The sequence below is a fragment of the Hevea brasiliensis genome, chromosome 11 (assembly GCF_030052815.1).
Source record: "Hevea brasiliensis isolate MT/VB/25A 57/8 chromosome 11, ASM3005281v1, whole genome shotgun sequence".
In the NCBI taxonomy this organism is placed as follows: domain Eukaryota; kingdom Viridiplantae; phylum Streptophyta; class Magnoliopsida; order Malpighiales; family Euphorbiaceae; genus Hevea; species Hevea brasiliensis.
The window spans coordinates 1,689,146-1,710,038 of NC_079503.1; the positions used below are offsets into that span (position 1 = coordinate 1,689,146).

The 20,893-nt window shown below is 33.5% G+C and overlaps 2 protein-coding genes across 5 annotated transcripts; both read right to left on the reverse strand.

The window, feature by feature from the left end:
- Positions 1-6,311: 6,311 nt before the first annotated feature.
- On the reverse strand, positions 6,312-11,080 carry LOC110672728 (uncharacterized vacuolar membrane protein YML018C). Of its 2 annotated transcripts, none has more exons than XM_058129608.1 (8): positions 10,473-11,080; positions 9,732-10,121; positions 8,717-8,934; positions 7,824-7,894; positions 7,596-7,697; positions 7,126-7,327; positions 6,901-7,036; positions 6,312-6,593 (listed from the first exon to the last, which is right to left on the reverse strand). In XM_058129608.1, exons 1-8 carry the CDS (start codon positions 10,551-10,553, stop codon positions 6,531-6,533), a joined length of 1,263 nt encoding a protein of 420 aa, XP_057985591.1. In that variant the 5' UTR covers positions 10,554-11,080; the 3' UTR covers positions 6,312-6,530. The 2 variants fall into 2 exon arrangements, with proteins under 2 accessions (XP_057985591.1, XP_057985592.1); XM_058129609.1 differs by having other exon boundaries at positions 7,126-7,243; positions 10,473-11,070.
- Positions 11,081-15,289: 4,209 nt separating this feature from the next.
- On the reverse strand, positions 15,290-19,425 carry LOC110672681 (synaptotagmin-4). Of its 3 annotated transcripts, XM_058129610.1 has the most exons (13): positions 19,142-19,423; positions 18,927-19,033; positions 18,782-18,830; positions 18,568-18,688; positions 18,361-18,488; positions 17,883-17,984; positions 17,661-17,735; positions 17,214-17,293; positions 16,758-16,908; positions 16,441-16,671; positions 16,049-16,342; positions 15,849-15,962; positions 15,290-15,750 (listed from the first exon to the last, which is right to left on the reverse strand). In XM_058129610.1, the coding sequence occupies exons 1-13, from the start codon at positions 19,244-19,246 to the stop codon at positions 15,604-15,606; spliced, it is 1,704 nt and encodes a 567-aa protein (XP_057985593.1). In that variant the 5' UTR covers positions 19,247-19,423; the 3' UTR covers positions 15,290-15,603. The 3 variants fall into 3 exon arrangements, with proteins under 3 accessions (XP_057985593.1, XP_057985595.1, XP_057985594.1); XM_058129611.1 differs by lacking the exon at positions 15,290-15,750 and having other exon boundaries at positions 15,875-15,907; positions 19,142-19,425; XM_058129612.1 differs by having other exon boundaries at positions 18,361-18,574; positions 18,782-19,033; positions 19,142-19,183.
- Positions 19,426-20,893: the final 1,468 nt, after the last annotated feature.

Sequence of the window (20,893 nt, forward strand, 5' to 3'; positions counted from 1 at the left end):
GATTGGCCAAGTTATACATTGATGAGATTGTGAGACTACATGGAGTGCCAGTATCTATCATATCAGACAGAGATCCTAGGTTCACTTCTAGATTCTGGGGTAGTCTTCAGAGAGCCCTAGGAACTAGATTGAACTTCAGTACTGCATTCCACCCACAGACAGATGGCCAGTCTGAGAGAGTAATTCAGATATTGGAGGACATGCTACGGGCTTGTGTGATTGAGTTTGAGGGTAGTTGGGATACACACTTGCCTTTAATTGAGTTTGCTTATAACAACAGCTACCAATCAAGCATTGGGATGCCTCCATATGAAGCTTTGTATGGCAGGAAATGTAGAACCCCGTTGTGTTGGGATGACGTGGGTGAAAGAAAGATGATTGGACCCGAAATTGTTCAGCAGACTGAGGAGAAGATCAGGGTGATCAGAGGTCGACTTAAGACTGCATCAGACCGTCAGAAGTCCTACATTGATCTGAAGAGAAGAGATATTCAGTATGCAGTGGGTGAGAAAGTTTTCCTCAAAGTTTCTCCTTGGAAGAGGATTATGAGATTCGGCAGGAAGGGGAAACTAAGTCCTCGTTTTATCGGGCCATATGAGGTTCTGGAAAGAGTGGGTCCTTTGGCATATCGGTTGGCACTACCTCCAGAGTTGGAAAAGATACATAATGTCTTCCATGTATCGATGTTGAGGAGGTACCGATCAGACCCATCTCATGTACTACCAATAGAAGAAATAGAAGTAAATCCAGACCTCACATATGAAGAAGAACCCATAAAGATTCTGGCTTATGAGGTGAAGCAGCTACGGAATAAGCAGATACCGTTGGTAAAAGTGCTGTGGAACCATCATTCGGGCCAAGAAGCTACTTGGGAACGAGAGGAGGACATGAGGAGACAACACCCACAGCTGTTCAGAGATTGATACCAGGTAAAAATTTCGAGACGAAATTTATTTAAGGGGGGGAGAATTGTAACACCCCCGTTGCATAGCCTGGTAGATTTCACTATTCCGGTGACCGGTGTCGGTCCGGACAATTAATGGGATTAAGGCCACACTTAAGACAACTTGAGAAGCCATAAACATAAATAATTAGTAATGTTTAATTAGTTAACCATAAATAAGAAAAACAGAACATAAGAGGTTAAACGAACCGAGAGTCACAACGATGAGTGACCTCCTCGGGAACGACTGCGAAGTCGTTTTAAACTCAAATTTCGAACCGTAAAAAGTGACGCTGCGGTCCTTAGGACCCTTATGAACACAGTGGAAAAGAGAAAATCATGAAAAAGAACTGTTAAGCCAGTCAAATAATTAGGTCAGGGAGCCGGAAGAAATATTGGATTATTTGCAAACCGGGATGAACCGGCGAGGGGCAATTTGGTCAATTGACCCCGAGAGCTGACTCCTGACCTAACTGTCAAATAAAATCGGAGAAAAGAAAATTTTGGAATCGAGAATTAAATTAAAGAACTAATAGAAAAAAAAAAAAAGAAAGAAGATGGAAAAGTCAAAGTGATGACATCATGCATGATGTCATCAAGGCTTAATTGATTTATTTTATTAATTTGGGAATTTTGGTCTTCCTAAGACATAAAAGAAAAGAAAAGAAAAGAAAAAAAAATATAATAAAGTCATCTTCTTCATCAAAAACGTGACTCTCTCTCCCTCACCCTCTCCCTCACCCAAAACCTCCATTAAAGCTCAATTTTGAGCTTGAAAATCATAAGATTTCACCATAGAAAAATTAGCCACCATAGTTAAAGCTTATCTAGGCAACTTGAGAAGAGGATTGAGCAAGAAAGAAAGAAGGAAAATTTGAAGGAAAGGAGGAAGAAAATTGCTACACAAAGGTTAGTATGCTAAACTCTTCATTTATCCATTTAAATGCACATGTGATGGTTGAAAGTGAGCTTAGAACTTGATTAAATGAAACAAACATGGGAGAATGACCATTGCTGAAATTTGGCCTGGTTGGGAGGAGTATGGTTTGCATGAATATGATGCAATTGAATGAGTTTAGAAACTTTACATAGTTAAATGATTAACATTTAAACCATTAGAACTAGTTAAAGGCATGAAAATGATGAGTTAGGGTTTTCAATGCTAGGGTTATGAACCAAAATTTGGAGAAATGCATAAATGGCATGTTTAACCTATTGTGAAATGAAATAATGGTCAATTATGACCAAATAAGTTGTGTGGAAATTGTTGGAATAAAAATCAAATTCGTAGGTCAATGGTCATGCTGCTGGCAGCATGACCAAACCCACTTTGAAGGACCAAAACTCAAATTTTACAAGTCCCATTGATATGCCACCAATTGGAGATGAAAATAGACATAAAAGAGCACAATTTTCATGAAGGAACCATGGCCAAAAACTGACCAAAACTTGGTGAAACAATTGACCAAAGTGAATTGATTGCTGGCTGCCATCTGATTAAACTGACCAAATGAACAGTAACTGTTCATTTGGTCATAACTCGAGCTAGGTAGGTCAAATTGACCTGAAATTTTACCAGAAATTAGATATGATATAGACCTAAAACTTTCATGAAGAACACCAACCCAAATTAGGCCATTAACTCATTCAAATCATTGAGCAAATTTAAATTTACTGTAGTGAGATTCTGCAGAATTTTCATTGAGCAGCAATGTTTGGATGGTTATAACTCTCTCTAGAAAACTCGGATTTAGGCGATTCTTGAACCGATGGAAACCTAAGACATAGTACAACATTTCATATGAAGAAAGTGAGACCAAATTATGAACTTAACTTGATCAAATTATTAACCAAAGTTGGACCAAAAATCTGCCAGCACCAAAATCTCAGTATGAACAGTACACGTGAACAGTAAACTTATTTTGGCCATAACTTGAGCTACAGAACTCTGATTGGGGTGATCCAAAAATGAGAATACACTTAAGATAATAAGGAACATTTTCTATGAAGGAAGTTTTGTCAAATTCCAACAGTAGACCGACCAATGGAATAGTGCAACTTCGGAGAACCAAAAACCGAAAATTGGCAATTTTGCCAAAATGACCTAAACTTTAAACAAATGACCAAAACCAACAAGTTTGGTGACCAAAATGTGGTATGTGGGTGAAGTTGGAGTTCCCATACTCATTAAGCCTTAGAAAGTCAATAATTTGACTTGAATAGTGCAGTGAATAGTAACCCAAAACACAAAATTTTGAGAACGTCGAATTTAACACGTTAGAGCTAGCTAAATGTGAAGTTAAGTTTATTTTGGATTTATTTTAAGTTTTAGTACTGAAACATTGGAAAATTTCGTGTTTCAGTGGAAAAAAAATACCGGGACAGAACCCGAGGAGTCGAGTCAAGGCCAACAGGCGACTCGTTTGAGGTTTGTGCACAACATATACTTTTATAATCATCTTTTGCATAATGTTTTGAATAATGTGAAATATTGGATTATAGCATTTTTATGATGTTTGATTTAAATTGTGAAAGTTATTGTGTATATTTGAAATGACAATGTTTAGCAAATTGTTAAGATAAGTTTTGAAACCACAGTGTCATGACCATATATTTGAACACCTCACTAGCACGACTAGTGGGGGTAATTAGTTTCGAATTTTGATTCCTTCTCTGGAGAAGTGTTGAGGTGTGCCAGTAGAAGAGGATGTGAATGGATATCCATATATTTGAGCTAGCTAGCCTGTGATATGATTTCTCTTTAGCCTCTGGCTATTGAGATTCATGTGATTTCTCTTTAGCCTCTGGCTATTGAGATTCTATTTGTTTCGAATGGCGTGATCTAACTGTGGGTTTTATGAAATGTGTTTTGATACTTTGAAATGAACTTGGTTTACATGTAAAATCTTACAATGCATAATTGTATTTAATTTTCATGTTTAGCCAAATTTTTGAATGAATGTGCTTTAAGTTTTGCATAAAGATTATTTTAGTATATTGTGCACCACTGAGTCCTAGTACTCAGCGATAGCTTTATTGCCGCAGATACAGAGACTAGAGGAGCAGCGATGGTAGTCGAGGTGTGAGAAGCTACCAGCCTAAAGTTTTCGGGTATAATTTATACCCTAACTGCAAATATTTTTTTTGATGTATATATTGCACATAAATGTATGGACATGTACATGGGTCTTGAGCAGCTTATACAAAGTTTGTATAAAAGTTGTAATAAATTTTAATTTGGACTTTTTGAATGTAAATTTTAGTATGATGAATATATAAATTGTTTATCTTGAATGGAATATGAATAAATGATATTGATAGACAGTATTTTGAGAATTTTTGAACTTGTGAATTTTGAGAAATTGGTTGAGATTGAGTATGAATTTGAAGCAGTGGTTAGATAATTATTGGAAGTGCTTTTATTTTAGGTATTTGAAGAACGGTTTTCTCAAAATACAGAGGAAACTCTGTCAAAATTTTTATAAGATTTGCGAAAAACTAAAATGGCCAAAAATATTAATTAGTTTTAATTTCAACTAAATGTTTTAAATACTTATTAGAAATGCTCACCACTTGTCAAAGATAAGAAAATTGTTTTAAAATCCCTTGTAGGGTACTTAATGAGTTATCGGTAGGTGAAGTTTGGTAGTTCATTAGGTATTCTACGGGATCATGTTATGCCTTACAGAGGGGTAAGGTGTGACAAAAATATTAACGATGTTGCATTTCACTCTACAGGTTGCATTAACTTTAGATAGTTATAGAGATTATGGTTAAAATTGATATTTTACTATCTGAATCGAACGCTCACTCCTGTTCACCATATTTTTCCAAGCTAGAGAAGAAGACATTTTTCAGAATAACCTGTTCCTTTCCTCGCAGGTTATGAAAATAAAAATTTCTTAACTGTATTATTATTATCTAAATTTGTAATTTAGAACTCCGCATGTACTAGTAGTAGCATTAATTCTGTTAGGGAATGCATGAATTTAAGTTTTGTATTAACAAATGAAAATTTTTATGAGTTTTAAATAGTTTATAAATGATGTAACAGGGTTGAGCTGGGCTCCCTTAATTTTAGTTTCTGATAATTACTGGGCTAAGTTGGCCCGAAATAAAATTATAACAGTTTAACTTAAATTGTTTCATATGCATATTGGACCTAAATTGTGGGTCTGGTCACAGGTTTGAGAACAGTAAGGCTTATTACGGGCCTCGGGGGCTTTATGCCGACCCAGGTCGTAGTGCCGGTCCGGCCTATAGGTTGGGTCGTGACACTTATATTATAATTTAATTTTATAGTTTTTAAGAAAAAAAATTAACTCTTAATATTTTAATAAATTTACAAATTTGTCACTATTCTTAGAATTTCAATTAAGTTACCACTAATTTTAATAAAAATAGCTAAAATATTTTTATTATATTTTTAATATGAAAATAATTTAATCATTTGTTGTTAATTTAATTACTGAAATTTGATTAAACATATAACTTAATTCCTATAGTACTAAAAATAAATAATTTAGTTCTTCACATTTTAATAAACTTATGAGTTAGTTCCATTGTTAGAGTCGCAGTTAATTCTCTATTAAATTAAGTAAAAATGACTCAAAATATCTTTCACTCTACTTTTAGTCCAAAAATAATTTAATCTCTTAAGTTTTATTTTATTAATGATTTGTATCTAGATTCATATATTTTTTTTTATATACAACAATATAATATGAAAATAATATATATATATATATATATATAATTAAATAATAGTGAAAAATAGAATTTTATAAAATTAAAAAAATTTATTTATAAATAGTTATAATATGTAAACATCAATTTGTAAAATATATGGCTGACTTTGTGATAAAATTTGTAAGGACTATTAATTTTTTTTATAATTTAAATTTATTTTTTTAAATTTAATGAGAGCCACATTTTAAAAATAAATAAATTAAATTATTAAAAAACTAAAATCTCAGAGATTATATTATTCTTAAATTAAAAAAAAATTAAGTGTATTTTTATATTTTTTTTAGAATTAACAATGACTTATTAAAATTCTATTGATAAAAATTAACTTATAAAATTATTAAAATATCAATAACTAAATTACTTGATTTTAAGATTATTAAGACTAAATTGTAAATTTAATTAAACCTAAGATTACATTATTTTTTACCCTAAATTTCATTTAACAAATAAATTTTGCAGTTTTAATATTAATTAAAACAACTAAATAAAGTCTCTAAAATTATTTATGATAGATACACTACCCCAATGTAGAAAAGTGCGTCAGGCTAGGTCTATGGGTCACAAATCTGACATCCACATTAAATCATCAAATTCAAAATATATTTACAATGTCCAAAAATAGAGAATATATTTTTTTCCTTTAACCAAAACTATTTATTACAATTATGGATCCACACACACAAACTGACCTAATCATACCAGAATTACACATTCAATTACAGTTCATCATCATTTCTCCCGGAGACAACAACCCATTTTGATGAAGTAACATCAAATCAAGATCATGAAAAAGGCCCCCATAAAGAATTGAATTTAAGCCCAGGAATTTCACTAAATGCTATAATCCCAATTTTCTTGAGAAACAATCTGAAAGATTAGCTATTACAAATCCTGCAAACACCTGCAGCACACCACCAAAAGCCATCAGATTGGTAGGATGGATTGAGCTCAAGACAACACTGACAAGCTTTAGTTCTTGGTAATATACAATGCATTGCATTCAGTCCATTCCATTGGATATTACTTCGTGACTCTAAGAAACATGATTTTTATATGTTCATGGGAATAGCAATTAGAGAATTGCTACTGAACCATTAGCACTTCTCATTGTTCTCATCATATAAGATCTTGGAGGAAGAAAAGGATACTAATGCCTTTTCATGACAGATAAGTACTAAATCAGATGCTCGTTTAAAATAATACATCACCTGAGTAGAGCCAAGAATGTAAATTGCTGAATAATGACGACCATGAATCACCATATCAGCCACCATCGCAAGAGGGATTGTGAGTGACATACCCAAGGTGGCCACCAATGGAGTTGTCCATACAACGCATAGTGCCCTAAGGAGAACAGAGAAATTATAAATTAGCTGAACAAGATAATGCAAGGAAATGAAGCAATAATAACAGAAGGGAATGCCTTAACATACCAAAAGTAGTCTGAGAGGACACTTCCAATAAAGCCATTTGCGAGAACAACTTCATCCATTTTAGCAGAGTGAGGAATTGTAAACTTGGGTTCTATTCCCAAGGCACTCAATGGCCAAACTGAGAGAGAATCAGAAAATGATGATACAGTTCTCAGCCAAGGCAGCCTCATACGTAAATTTTCACTTTTAAAACTTCTCAGAACTTCCTTGACAAATTGTTCCCAGCCAACAATATGGCCAGGTAGAGAAAATTGAATGGGAAGGGAAAAAAAATATGGTTAATTATAATGCCAAATTAATTTAAATACCGTATATTTTGCCAAATCAGAGTGACCCAAATCAATAACTAACAGAAAAGAGTATCAAAGTTCCAAAAATATTTAACTTCATGCTCTATAGCTAATGACCATGATTCCATCCATTGAGACGTTACCCAATCAACAGAACATTGAACAAATAATCTCTCTTACCAAGCCACCATAGAGCTACAAGTGTGAACAGTCCTATGTATCCAAACAACTTCTGCACATCTAACCTTTCTCCTTCTTCACCAGCAAACTTTTTAAGGAGCACTGCAGCAATAATTGTAAAATGAAACACAACACTCTCCAAGAATAATATTATGACAACGACTACCTATAAAAAGCAAGTAATAACCAATAGATAAAAAGAACTTAAAAAGAGACATTATGATCAACCTGTAAATAGCCCATATGACACAGCTGAAAGAAGGCCAAAAAGATCCCCAACAAGAGAGCGCTTCCCATTGCTGAACACAAAGTATCAACTGTCAATGCTGCAGTACAGAAAGCAAGCTGACCAAATTATAGCAGCTCAAACAATATATGTACGTGGTCAGGGGCGTTTTCTATCTCAGTTTATTAAATAGAATATTAACAGCTTTACCCTCTGCTTGGATTGAGGGAAATGGAGAGAAGTGAAACGAAAAGAAATTTGATTTCTTTAAATTTCCTTGTTTGGACATCAAATAGAAGAGAGAATTGAAGAGAAAGGAATAGAAATTTTAGACCAAAATATTTCTCTCCAAATTGATGGGAAATGGTGAGAAATGATTATTAAAATACTTAAATATTCTTTTATAATATAAATATAAGAAAGAAAATGAGGGTAGAATAGGTATTTCCCCTCTATTCTTTTAAGAAAGAAATTACATTTCTCTCCTATTCTGATAATCTATCCAAACAACATAGAGTAAATTAAATTTCCTTTCTTTTCTTTTCTCTTCATTTTCCCTCTTTAATTTCTCTCCATTTCCCCTGGCAAGTGAAGGATCCAAACAAAGGGTTAGGGTAGAGCGGCAGAGCCATAATGCTCTACACAGTTTTCAGCATAAACAAGGTCAACAATACAGGACATACCTTAACTATCACTTCCGCAAAATTACATATTAATAAAATATTTTATCAAAATGAAAACCCTTTCCCAGGAGATGGAGCATTAGGTGAGAGGTCCCTTGTTAGGGCATATCATACAGCAAAGACAATGTTATTTATTTAGATTAAACACTAAGTCAATAAAGTCAGAAGCCAAACATTAATATGATGTAACCAACAAAAATGAGTAGACTTACATTGAAGCACTTAGTTGAGACTCATCCGTAGCCCAAGTTTTTCCCAAAGTAGTCATGGCAACACCAGCCATGCTTACAAGGACAGCTACTACTTTTGCTGCATTTAAAGTATCTTGGCCCAAAAATACACCAATGAAAAGAGTAAAAAGTCCTGATGTTGATGACAAAACTGTTGTACTTGCAACACTTGTACGTGCAAGTGCAGCATTTGATAAATACTGCCCACAATAGAAAAGCATTATCAAGAACCATCTTCGGTTTCTTAGTTCTGATTTAACTTAAAATATCCTTGTAAAACAAGTATATCGGATGTCTAGAAACAATTCCCCATTTTTTAGTAACGGAAAAGTCATGCAACAATGCAACAATGTTATGCCTTAACCATTGTAAGCATTTAAAATTATATTAAGTCGAGGACAAATTACAAGTGCACAAGCAAGGGAAACACTCTTATGATTTTTTTTTTTTTCATTTAATACTACAATGGGCCGATTTGGTCTCTATGAACACCAAATGAAGTAATGATGGCTGCACAGTGTAGGCATTAGTAATTACCCAAGGTATCCAGTGAGTCAGCCAACAATGCACTAACTAAACCCCAAAAGAGTCACCAGGGAATCTCATGAGACAGCCTTAGGTGATGAACAACTTTCAAAATCCTAGGTCTAGTTAACCCAGAAACCTATGTGATGCTAAAGCATGCCAATTTATGCACAGAGACACCACAAACATCAATTGTATCATGGATCTATGACATTGTGCCAGGCTATCTCACCAGAGTACTTGCAATGTGTAAATAACTAATATGTTCGAAAGGCTGACTGTTTGAAGGAAATCAATATTTCTAAAAGCAACACTACAATATGTATGCAGAATGTGGAGGGGAAATTATTCACCTTTTACATACATCTCTATAAAGGAGAATTTCCTAAACTAATGAATGGATTGATGCACAAAATAGATCTTTACATGTAACAGAAATGAAAATGGGAAAAGTAGTCCTGAATAAAGATACCTCTGTTACAAACCAGATTGGGGCAATATAAAAACCATAGGTGGCAATTTCTCTACTTGTAAGCTCTTTGTCATGTTTCAACACATTAAAATCATCTTTGCGCCTAAGAATCATAGGCCTACCCTCTGCATGTGGTGAAAGGTCTGCTTCGCTGTATTTTCTAGTTAAAGTTCCCTGAAGTTCAATTTCAAAAATTTTCTCGCTTAGAGGAGAGTTAAATCCATCAGAAGACTCATTTATGCTTCCTGCATCTTTACCACTTTTAGAAGAGCGATGCTTTAGTATCTTACATATCCAGTCTTTAAGAAATGCTACCGGAAGGTAAACTACCATCAAGGAAGCTCCAAGATATGTCACTGCAAATGGCTGCTTGTAATCTGTAAAGATACCCTGTAAAAAATTTAGATAGATGAGTCAGACTGTAAAGATGTAAAAATACCTCATTACGTAACTCAACAAGCCAAAATGACAATTGCATAGTTAAAGAAAAAACACCATTTATTTCCTCAAAAAAAAAAAAAAACACGAAGCAACAGAGGATATCAACTACAAGGCAACATCATAAACTGCTTATATCAACATACCAATTGCAGCAAATAGGCAATAACTAAAATCAATAATCCATGGTCTATCCAATTATAACATGAACACATATGCACATATAAAAATCCAATCCACTGCAAACATAAACAGATATACAATTCAAATTGACAAAGCACAAAGAACAAGTTTGAAACCTACCTGGGTGACTTCCGCAGAGGTGACCCATATAATAACAACAGCAGCTATCAAGAACAAACCAGCCTTATATCTCCAGCTCATATCAAATAAAAAAACACACAAGTAAAGAAATGGGCTGAAATTGAAGAGATCTACGAAATTTTCTCAGATCTTTGAGCCCAGGTTTTGATTTGTTAGGGGCGCACCGGCGAGCAGGAAGCTATTTTAAGATCTCACGGAAACAGGTGACGTACGCTTCAATGCGCAAACAAAAAATAGGAAATAAATAGAAGCACAAATGGTGTGAGTAGCGAGAATTAAAAAGAGAGGAATTCTTGCGAAAGAGAAAAGCCAAAAGAAAAATGGCAGAGGATGAGCATTAATGGCAGGGAAGGTGGAAGGGCGTTTCTTGTTAATTCGAAGATTTAATCACACACTCCCTCTCTCCCCCAGTGTCTCCAACATTTCGCCCAATAGTCAAACATCCCGTATAAATAATTAATAAAAAAAAAATTATATGAAGAGAGCTCAAATTGATGAAGTGAGGAATATGTTCATAAAAATATTTGATAATGGCAGTTGATGTATAACGTCCAATTAGGTGGTTGAATTGATTTAAAATGCCACTCAAACAATATCTTTTTGTTATTTTTCAAACGATTGTTTAATCCAATCTCAAAATCATACCATCCACAACAAAAAGCAGAATATTCCCAAGGCCAGCAAGTGCAAGTCCACTCATTGAGCAAAGAGTTTTTATAGGTAATCTCCTACTTTATGAGAGAAAATTCTTAATTTAATTTTTTTTATATAATTAATAAAAAAATTATGATTTTTAAATATATATAACAAGTGGTTCAAATTGAAATTATTAATTCTGATGTAAAAGTTTGGACTAAATGAAACTAGATTGAAGTGTTCACTTCAATCTCGATTTTAATTCTAATTTTAATTTAATATAATTTTGATCAAATCCAATTGGTTGATATGTTGAAACTTTTTTTAATGAAAATTTTGTTTTTAATTTAGAACTAAATTGGATTAAATTAAATTGGAGAAGATTTTCTATGCTGTTTGAAGATGCTCTACCTGGTCAAGGCAGGGAGGCTCATTTGACATATCCAGAAAACTTATTTTGAGCTTCAAATTTTTTTTTTTCCTTTCTGCTTTGATTTCTAATATATGGGCTTAACATACAAACTTAACTCAATTTCTTTTTTGACGCAAAATTAGGATTTTGATTAATAAAAAAGGGGTTGATAAGCCCAATACATCAAAGGCTCATGGCTAAAATATAAGCTAATAAGCTAATTCAACCCCAAATTAAAGAGGCTCAGTCTATTAATGCAGACCTTAACTAAGTCAAATCCGAACCAAATGCAGGATAAGCAAAGCCATTTGGTCGATCTCATGAGAAAATGCAGCAAACAATCATAATCACAAGGAAAGCCAATCGTACTGAGATTTTGATGGGATCAAATTCGGCCCCACGCTTGATAAACCACACACCAACAACAACATCCAAAGGAACAGTATTGGAGTAGAGGATCACAGCAACCTTGACACATCGGGTTGTGGAGGTCAAAACAAAGCACCGAAAGGTAAAGGGGGAAGAGCAGATCCTTCACTAAGGAAAAGAGAGGACTGCTACAAGGGACCCAGGAGGCAACATCCCAAGCAAAACTAAAAATATGGACAAAATCAAATAAAGCAGGAGAGTAGAGCCCTAGCCATCTCACTCTCTTGTAGGCTTTAAGAGACCGAGAGCCAAAAGAGTACCATCGTGAATGTGCCCGAGACACCCCTCTTTCATAGAGGTTCGAAAGCATCCACCAAAATACACGTAGTAGATTCGAATGACACCTTCACGATAAAGCTCTAGCTTACAAAACAGCCCAAAACACAACTATATACCGCTCACCTAGAGGTGGGAGAGGAAAACCCACATCTAATAAGAGGGGAAGGCTGAGCGACGAAGAAAAGAGGACACTGCCTCCAGGGAGAAAACCTGAAAAACCAGAGAAAAGTAACCACGGGGCTTACTAAGATAATAAGCAAGCCTTAATTCTACAAGGAAACTTGTGATTGGGACAAAAAAGTATAGTAGCAAATGTATTGCTATGAGCTTCAATCGACTTTTTCTCTAGAATTCCACAAATTTAAACTCTGAAATCATTTCAGTATTTTGTTTCAATGTGAATGCCCAATGGCATAAAGCTGTGTATAGTTTATATTATGGCTTCTAATAGAAGAACTGAAACAGCCTTTATAGAAGAATTGATTGATACTAACAACATAATTCCTTCAATTAAACAATTAATAATCATCCTAATATGCTAACTTTATCCTAAAAAAATATTGTTAATAAGTTCTAAGTTAATAATAATTAAAATATTTTTAAAAGTGTAAAAATCTCAAATTTAAATAAATAAAAAAAAATGAAAAAAAAAAATTCAGAACTGAAAATCAAGATCCCAATAAATGTTTCTGGTCAAGTATTCATACAAATACAATTACACCAAACTCTTTTTGTTCTCTAAAATAAAGGGTCAAAAAAACTATAGTTAGGTAAATATAATTTTCAAGGAGAAGATCCCCATAGTACCTCTGCAACAATGGAGACAGCCTCTGCTTCAGAAACAGAGGCCTCTCTGACCCTTCTCAATATTTCCCTTTTAAACTCTTGTCTTTCTTTATGACTCAACCCTTCTCCCACTTCAATTTGCACTGCAAACCTCACTACACAACTTGCAAATGGCCGATTCTGTGAAATTTTCCCCTCTTCACATCCCATTTTCGCACCCAATTCAACACCTTCTTCGCAAATTATTCCATTTCCATTTCCATTTTCTTTATCTGCATTGATCAAGTTGTCGCCATGTATGGATCTCTGCAATTCCACTAACTTCTCAATCAGCCTATGTTCTATCATAGCTTCGATCACTTCTTTCCTCCCAGAGAAAGCGATTTCGCAAATGCAATCCAGAGCTGCAGCTTGAATTGACAAATCTTCGAAGCTAAGTAGGTTTAAAATTCTTGGGATTTCTCCGTCCGTTTCGATTTCATCAACTAGTGGAGTCTTGATCAGTCTGATAAGTGAACAGAAGACTTGTATTGAACAAGCGGAAGCCATTGATATTAAGGATTGAACTATTGGACCCATTAGAACCAACCCCACAAATACATTCCTGTTGAATCTAACTAAAGCAACTATACAAAGACCTGCTTGTTCTCGAAGTCGCTTCGAGCAAGTTGAGTCGCAGAGTAATGATTCGAGAATTGAGAATCCTTTGGCTTTCAGAATCAATTCTTGAAAATCACTATCAAAACCCTGCGATAAACGCTTCTCAAACTCCTTTAAAACCCTCAATTTCTCTTCTTCAGAACTTATTTCTCGACTTATCCTGACAAGATTTTGAACACAATCTCGATCAATACAAGCCTGAACTTCAGCCTCGATTGCGATTGCCACTTGGTAGATTCTGTAGTTAGTGATTTGGCGGCGAAGGAGAGATTTAAGGCTATTATCTTGGTACGTTTTATGCTTTTGGAGTAGGGTTTTGAGGCTGCATAACAATTGAGAAAGTTTGGAAAGATCTGGGAAAGTAGAGAATACGGTGCCTGCTTCACCATGAAGGTCCAAGAGAGCTTCCATGGCAGGTTGGGGACTGTGGGTGATAAAGATGGAGTTGGTTTGAAGATCTTTAGAAGCATTTCTCAGAGCTTCTAACAGTGCTAATAGAGATTGCTCGTTTTTAACTTCTGCTTGTTCCATGGCAGCTGAGATTCGAAGCTTAGTAGATTGGGCTTTATATGAAAGAAGAGCGTTGGAGGTACAGGCTAGAGAGCAAACTCAACAAAGAAACAGACCTACCGGTCATATAACTACCAACGGCCCACGCCCAGACCCAACAGAAATTCAATAACTTCTTTTTTTTTTAATACAGATTTAGTTTCAATTTTTTTATTCTGAAAATTAATTATAATATTATTGAATTAAAATTTATTATTTACTTATAAGTAATTTTTTATAATAAATTTTAATTTTCCAATTTTTATTATGTTATCCTTTTTACATTAAACTTCTATATACCCTGTAATAATAACATCAATTTCTTTAAGTAATTTTTTTTTCAAATTTGATTTCTTGATTAAGTGGTATCATAATTTATTTTTGATGTATTATATTAAACTTTTAATTTTTTAAGGTAAAATTATTTAAAGTTTTTATTATATGTGAGACTAGCTGAAGTGATAATTGCAAGACAATGTCATTTATCTAATCGGAAATTTTTCTCTAATCATTTCAAAATATCAACTTTTAATATTTTAAATCCTTTTCTAAGCATATTTACTCCAATTTAATATATATATATATATATACAATGTGAAACAGAGAATTACATTGTTATCAAGTATCAACCATGGATTGGTCTGCTGGGAATCATGAGATAGAGCAAATGTCAGACATGGTAGTTGGCACCTTTAGTTTTCTTCAAGCTTGGTTCTTTATACTTTCTAAGGCTTTCATGGTGGCTGAGAATAAGATACTCTGTTCCTGTCGTATTCTAAGTTCACCTTATTCTATGCCCACATTAGTACCAACTGAAATATCAGAGAAATTCCCCAAGGAATATCTCCAACTTGCCAGTCAAAAAGAAAATAAAGAAAAAAAAAACAAGGGGCTCAAAAAAATCCAATGAATTTTACTGGAAAATAATATATATATAAAAAAGGAAAACATATAGCTATGAAGGACCCTCAAGCGACCATTGTTTTGTCAAGATGGCATTCAAGTTTGGTATACATTGCAGGAACTTCCACTTTTTGCTACTCTCTTCATCAATACTTTCCATTCAATCTACTACAGTAGAATGTTCATATATTGTATCACAATAAAGAATTTGAAATTTTCATTTAGCTTTAATGGCAGAAACTCTAAGTAGCATGAAATAAAGTCAAACTATGCTTTATACAGGAGGCAAGGATAATTTGTATCTTCTTCTTCTTCTTCTTTATAAATTTTTTTAACAGCTTCACAATCACATATGTTGAGATCTTATTGTTTGGCCTTCTTGTATGCAGAGAGAAGAACAAGCAGGGATCTTGTATTTCAAAAAAAATGAAAGTGTCGTTTATCTAGTCTGATTTATCAAGGATCCCTGAATTTTAGCTGTGGCGTCCACTTGAGATGCAAAAAAAGCTTCCCTGATTTAGCACCATCTAGTGGAAAACTGTCCTGAATTTCCCCTTCTAAAAGAACCCTGGTGAGTGTCATGATGCATCTTCCAATTTTATCCTGAAACATACATTAACAAAGTGCATTGATATCAGTTCAATTGAAGTTTACAACAGCAATTTGAAATTATAAAGGCAACAATAGTATGAAAACATTACTTTTCCAAAAGTGTCATGGTCCCAAACCTCCAAAATTAGCATATCATGTAATGCATCCTCTACAACAAAGTCAAATGTTTGATTCCAAACAGGATTCAGGCTCTCATTTACAACCTGATAAAGGAGAATGCATCAATGAAGAAGAAGAAGAAAAGGATGAGGGAAAAGGGTTATATTAAATGGAAAATTTTAAATCTTACCCTAGTCTTCACTTTTGTATCAGATTTTTTCATCTGAAGGACAACATAAGGATCAGCCTTTCCCAACAAGTCTACCGCTGGCAAGTTTTCTGCAGCTACCACATTAACCGATAGTACTCCTCGCACGATGACATTTTTCTTCTGAGATGTTGATATTTTAAGAGCAGCATCATCTGTTTCGCGAGTTCCAGCCTTAATAGCCTTCTCTAAGGTGGTTAGCTGGAAATCAGGATTAAAAGGATTTTTAAGGCTGCTTTCTGTGCCGTATGGACAGTACAAGAGCTCCAAGTGAACCTAAAGCCAAGAAGAAGTATATTTTACTCATTTGCACTTGATAAATGCTAAAAAGCACTGAAGAAGATCAAATTTTTATGGGGATATAAGAGTCTCACCTGACCCCTATATTTAGTATCTCTCTGGACCTCCAAATCCTTGACTAGTTTCAACCATACATCCTTCACTTTTCCAGGTTCAAGGTCCCTTAGTGCCACTTGAGCACAACCAATGAGTTCAGAGGCCTGAACTCCTTCATCATCAAAAACTCTTACTGTCAAGTGTTGAGTTAAGGGATCTTCAACTATGAACTCAAAGTGTTCATTCCAGATAGGATTCAACTGGTTATTCTGAAGATATCGTAACGAGTTATTAGTTATTACTTATCCAATAGGAAAGTAAAAACCTTGCAGAGAACAAGGGAAAGTTTTCTTACAATTGTTTTGCTGGTTTTTGTTCTGTCACGCAGTGGACGTACAAACAAGACTGCAAAAGGATCAGATTTCCCAATAATATCTTTATTGGTCAACTCCTTGCCCTGCACTAGCTTCACCTCTAATATACCAACAGGCTTCACCTCCAGGTCACTAATAAAACGAATATAATGATTGATGATCTCAGATTACATCAGAAAACAAAAACTTTTGCTTTTCAGTACAAATCACCAAGGACTTTAAAGAAAATGAATTGGTCTATCATGTTTTCAAAGTTCAGGCAAAATATCCCAATTTGCGGTCTTGTGCTTTAGGAGTTTGCTATATTGCACCTTGATCACAACTAAGCATTTGGCAGATATTACTGCATATTTTGATATATTGAAAGACGGAAGAAAAAAATTTTGATCTTTAGTCTTTACTAAGTTTGAAATGAGATCCTGGTAAAATTAGCATACCTATAATCGCCAGGTAATATCGATACAATTTTCCTAACTGGCCATGTTATAGAATCTTCAACGGCATCCCTTATTGTTTCCTGAACAAAATAACAAGAGAGTAACATTAGCTTAAGAGTTATTTCTGATTTAGGATAATGTGTTGTTTATATGACAAGAAACTCTTGTTCATGATTCTAGGTAACTCTAACTAAGATACATCAACTGGAGATTAGTGTGGAGGATTACTTAAGCTTCATGATATCTCTCTCTCAAATAATGTCAAATTATCTAAACAAGGAAATAATTACTTTCAAATGACATTTAGCACCTAACTAGAGAAAGAAGACAAGATGTTTGTAGAAGTTTTCTGACAATAACTCTTGTAGAAATTCAAGAATCTGAAATAGAAGAAAAATGAATCTTCATAAAAGATGCACACCAGGAAATAAGGATTTGTGCTCACACCTCAATAGCATCAGATATCCCAGGGATTGCTGATATCTCACCACCAATAACTTTAAGTGTAAAATCCAGCTTTTTCTGCAGAAAGAAGCATAAGAAAATTCATAACAAGTATGCAAATGAAAAGAAAGCCCAAGTATGTAACTGGTATTACCTTCAAGATATTTTCTTTTTCACCCAGAACACAAGCTTTAAGAAGATAAAAGCAACAAGATAGCAACTCACCTTTTCTCTCAAGGAATAAGAAACAGCTCCAAAACCAGGAAACTCGTCAACCAGTGGTTTGAAGATTAACCTGAAAAGCCCTGTGAATCCAATATTTTTTACCTAGATGAAGTTGAAACAAGAGGAGAAAATGATAAGTAAGATCTTATACATACGCAATAACTTTGAAAGCTCTTGTCATTGCCATGGGCGTACATAAGTTTAAAATGCACATAAATTCTTCATGCTAGCAATGTCTTTGAACAAGAAAATCCGCACATAAAGGTAATCAAACTGTGACAATTTTATTTCTCCAAAAAAAAAAGGAAATTAAATTAAAAAAAAAAGCAACATAAAGATTCAACCAATGCACCCACTTAAAGGTGTGATTTGGATATTATTCTATCTTGAGATAGAAGCAATCAATGCCGCGTATTGAATAAGCATCTCTGAAGCAGAGCCAGTTAAGAAAGAACATAATGTTAAAGATGATATTTACCTGTATGGGAAGTGCTAAACCAACTCTGGTGTTGATATCAAGTACAATGTTTGGATTGCCATCCCACTGCATCTCCAACTCCATGGTGACACTCCCAGGGTCTCCACCTTGCTCGAGAATGGAAATTCCTGGAGAACATCAACACTTGCTTCTGTCATCATATTATCTGCAATTTCCATGCCTTTGTGGATCATCAATAAGACTAACCTGTAAACTGTGGAGCCACAGTGCCAAGGGTTAATTTGGAAAACTTGAGAGATGATAGTATAACCGGTCTATATTGTTCAAGAATTGGCTCCACATTACTTTTTATCAACTCTGATGCCGCCTGGGCCATTTCATGAAACTCAAAAAATTAATGCTTATCATGATCAGTCAACATATAGAACAGAGGAAAGAAAGAATTAAAATTAAATTATACCTCGTCAACGTAAGGCCAAATCTTGTCAAGCTGGAGATTCAGCCAAGTTAACTGCAATATTTCACAAACGAAGCAAATGTTAGATCCTGGACTGGATCTTTGAGAAAGAGAGAAGCATTGCTCTTGTGTCCTGCGCTTTTAACTCAACTTTTGCCTCCGTGAAAAGACAACCCAAGGTGGATAGAACTCGTCTGGCAGAAGTTTTCGTGAATCTTGCACTGTCATCCTCGCGAATGCAGCCACTGTCTTGGCCTAATAAAATCCAAAATCTCAAAATAAGAAGATGAATCTTGAAAATGAACAAACCCAATACCGAAACAGAGCATCTGAACAAATCCCAACAAAAATGGATAGAATTACCAATTGAGAGCGACGTAAAGATCGGATATTCTGGTAACGAGCATATGCTACCATCAACCCAATCCCGATGGACATTCCGATGATCAAACCAGTAAAGAAAGACATATTCTAATACTATAAAGAATACAAAAATCTTGTGCGTCTCCCTCTTCTTTTAGTTTCCTTTCCTCTTTGTAGCAAGAACAGGAAATTTCAAGGTTCCATGAGAAGATAGCTAACAATGTTTGAATGTGTTAAGAGAGAGAGAGAGGGGGATTGAATGAAGAAGCTAGTTTAGAAGGAAAACTACGTATGTGTGAGTATATGAAGGAATTTGGAGGTTTGCGGGTCTTAATTAAACATCTGAAAAAGATAAAGAAGAAAAGTCATTTGTCTCCCCTTCTTTATCTTTCGCTCTTTTGATTTTTGCAAAATTGCCCCCTACTTTTGCATTTGCACTTATCATGGCTCCTTCTGTTGAATCAGTTGTCTCGCTTTGAAGAGAATTAAAGGGATATAGATGAAAAGAAACTACAAATGTGTGTAATGAATTAAGATTTTCAAAAAAAAAATAAGCGCAACAATGTGAGAACCAAAAGCTCTGGAAGCACCGATGGAAGAATCAAAGTCAGGTTGGATCTGATTCTTGGCTGCTAGTTGTAATCAATCTTTTTGAGCCAACTGTAATACCTGTCAGCCAGTCAATTATACGGCACCGTATTGCTTTAATTTAAAATTAAAATTAAACTGAAATTAGTTATATTTGAAAATTTTGCATAGATTTATAAACAATTAATTGATAAAACCAAATTATTATGAAGTGGAAGATTATAAAATATTTTAAATAGACATAAAAATAATATTTTTTATTTAAAATTAAATTTTTAAAATTAAGATATTTTTTTTAATAATTAGCTTTGGACAATTTAATATATTTAATAATATTAATAATATATTTAATAATATTAATAATTTTTCTGGCACGCACGCCTTTATGACAACTGGACTGTGTGTGGTGTGGGAGGTGGCTTTCTCGTCAATATATTGCCGCCTTAGCATTTTCTTACGCCTTCTAGACCTCGTCATAGATTGGAGGTTAATAGAACTAGGGTGACCATCGCTTAATTGAATTTATTATTAATAAAAAAATTATAAAGTTAAATATAAAAATAATAATTACAAATAATATATTATTAAGAAAACAATAATTAATATATTAATTAATAAAAATTTAATTAATTCAATTAATTTAGTTATTAAATTAAAATTAACTGAATTTTAACAAAAATTAAATTTAATCATTATTAAAATAATTAAATTTGCTCATAATAAAGTTCTCATTGTTTTTGTTATTGAATCTATGATAACAGTAAATATTAATGAAGGCTTTATTTGATTTTATTATTACAAAATATATTAGTTTATTAAAAATTAATTTTAATATATTTTAATTGTAAAATTTTTAAAATAATTAAATAAATTAAAAATACATTTATACTCTTCAATATTATTATACTTTTAATTTTTTATTCACTTATATGAAATTGTGGTTTTTTTCCCAATTTTATTTTTTTTTAAATTAAAATTTAGCCTTATTACGTATCAATTTTTGAAAAAAAAAATATAGTATCCCAAATGTTCAATAAAATATGTTTTCCTCTATAATACAAATTACTTCCTTCAATTATTTTTTATATAAAATATAATAACTTTTAAAAATTTTGTTATATTATTTCATAATTATAATTGAATAATTATTTAAAAATATTTATT

Excerpts from the sequence above, each read along its gene's own strand:
- LOC110672728 (XM_058129608.1), bottom strand. The coding sequence starts at position 10,553 with ATGAGCTGGAGATATAAGGCTGGTTTGTTCTTGATAGCTGCTGTTGTT. Across the intron at positions 8,935-9,731 it reads CAATCTGGTTTGTAACAGAG|TATTTATCAAATGCTGCACT; the intron begins GTATCTTTATTC and ends TATTGTGGGCAG. Across the intron at positions 7,698-7,823 it reads GTCATATGGGCTATTTACAG|TGCTCCTTAAAAAGTTTGCT; the intron begins GTTGATCATAAT and ends TTATTGCTGCAG.
- LOC110672681 (XM_058129610.1), bottom strand. The coding sequence starts at position 19,246 with ATGTCTTTCTTTACTGGTTTGATCATCGGAATGTCCATCGGGATTGGG. Across the intron at positions 17,294-17,660 it reads GGATATCTGATGCTATTGAG|GAAACAATAAGGGATGCCGT; the intron begins GTGTGAGCACAA and ends TATTTTGTTCAG. Across the intron at positions 15,963-16,048 it reads ATACAAAAGTGAAGACTAGG|GTTGTAAATGAGAGCCTGAA; the intron begins GTAAGATTTAAA and ends CTCCTTTATCAG.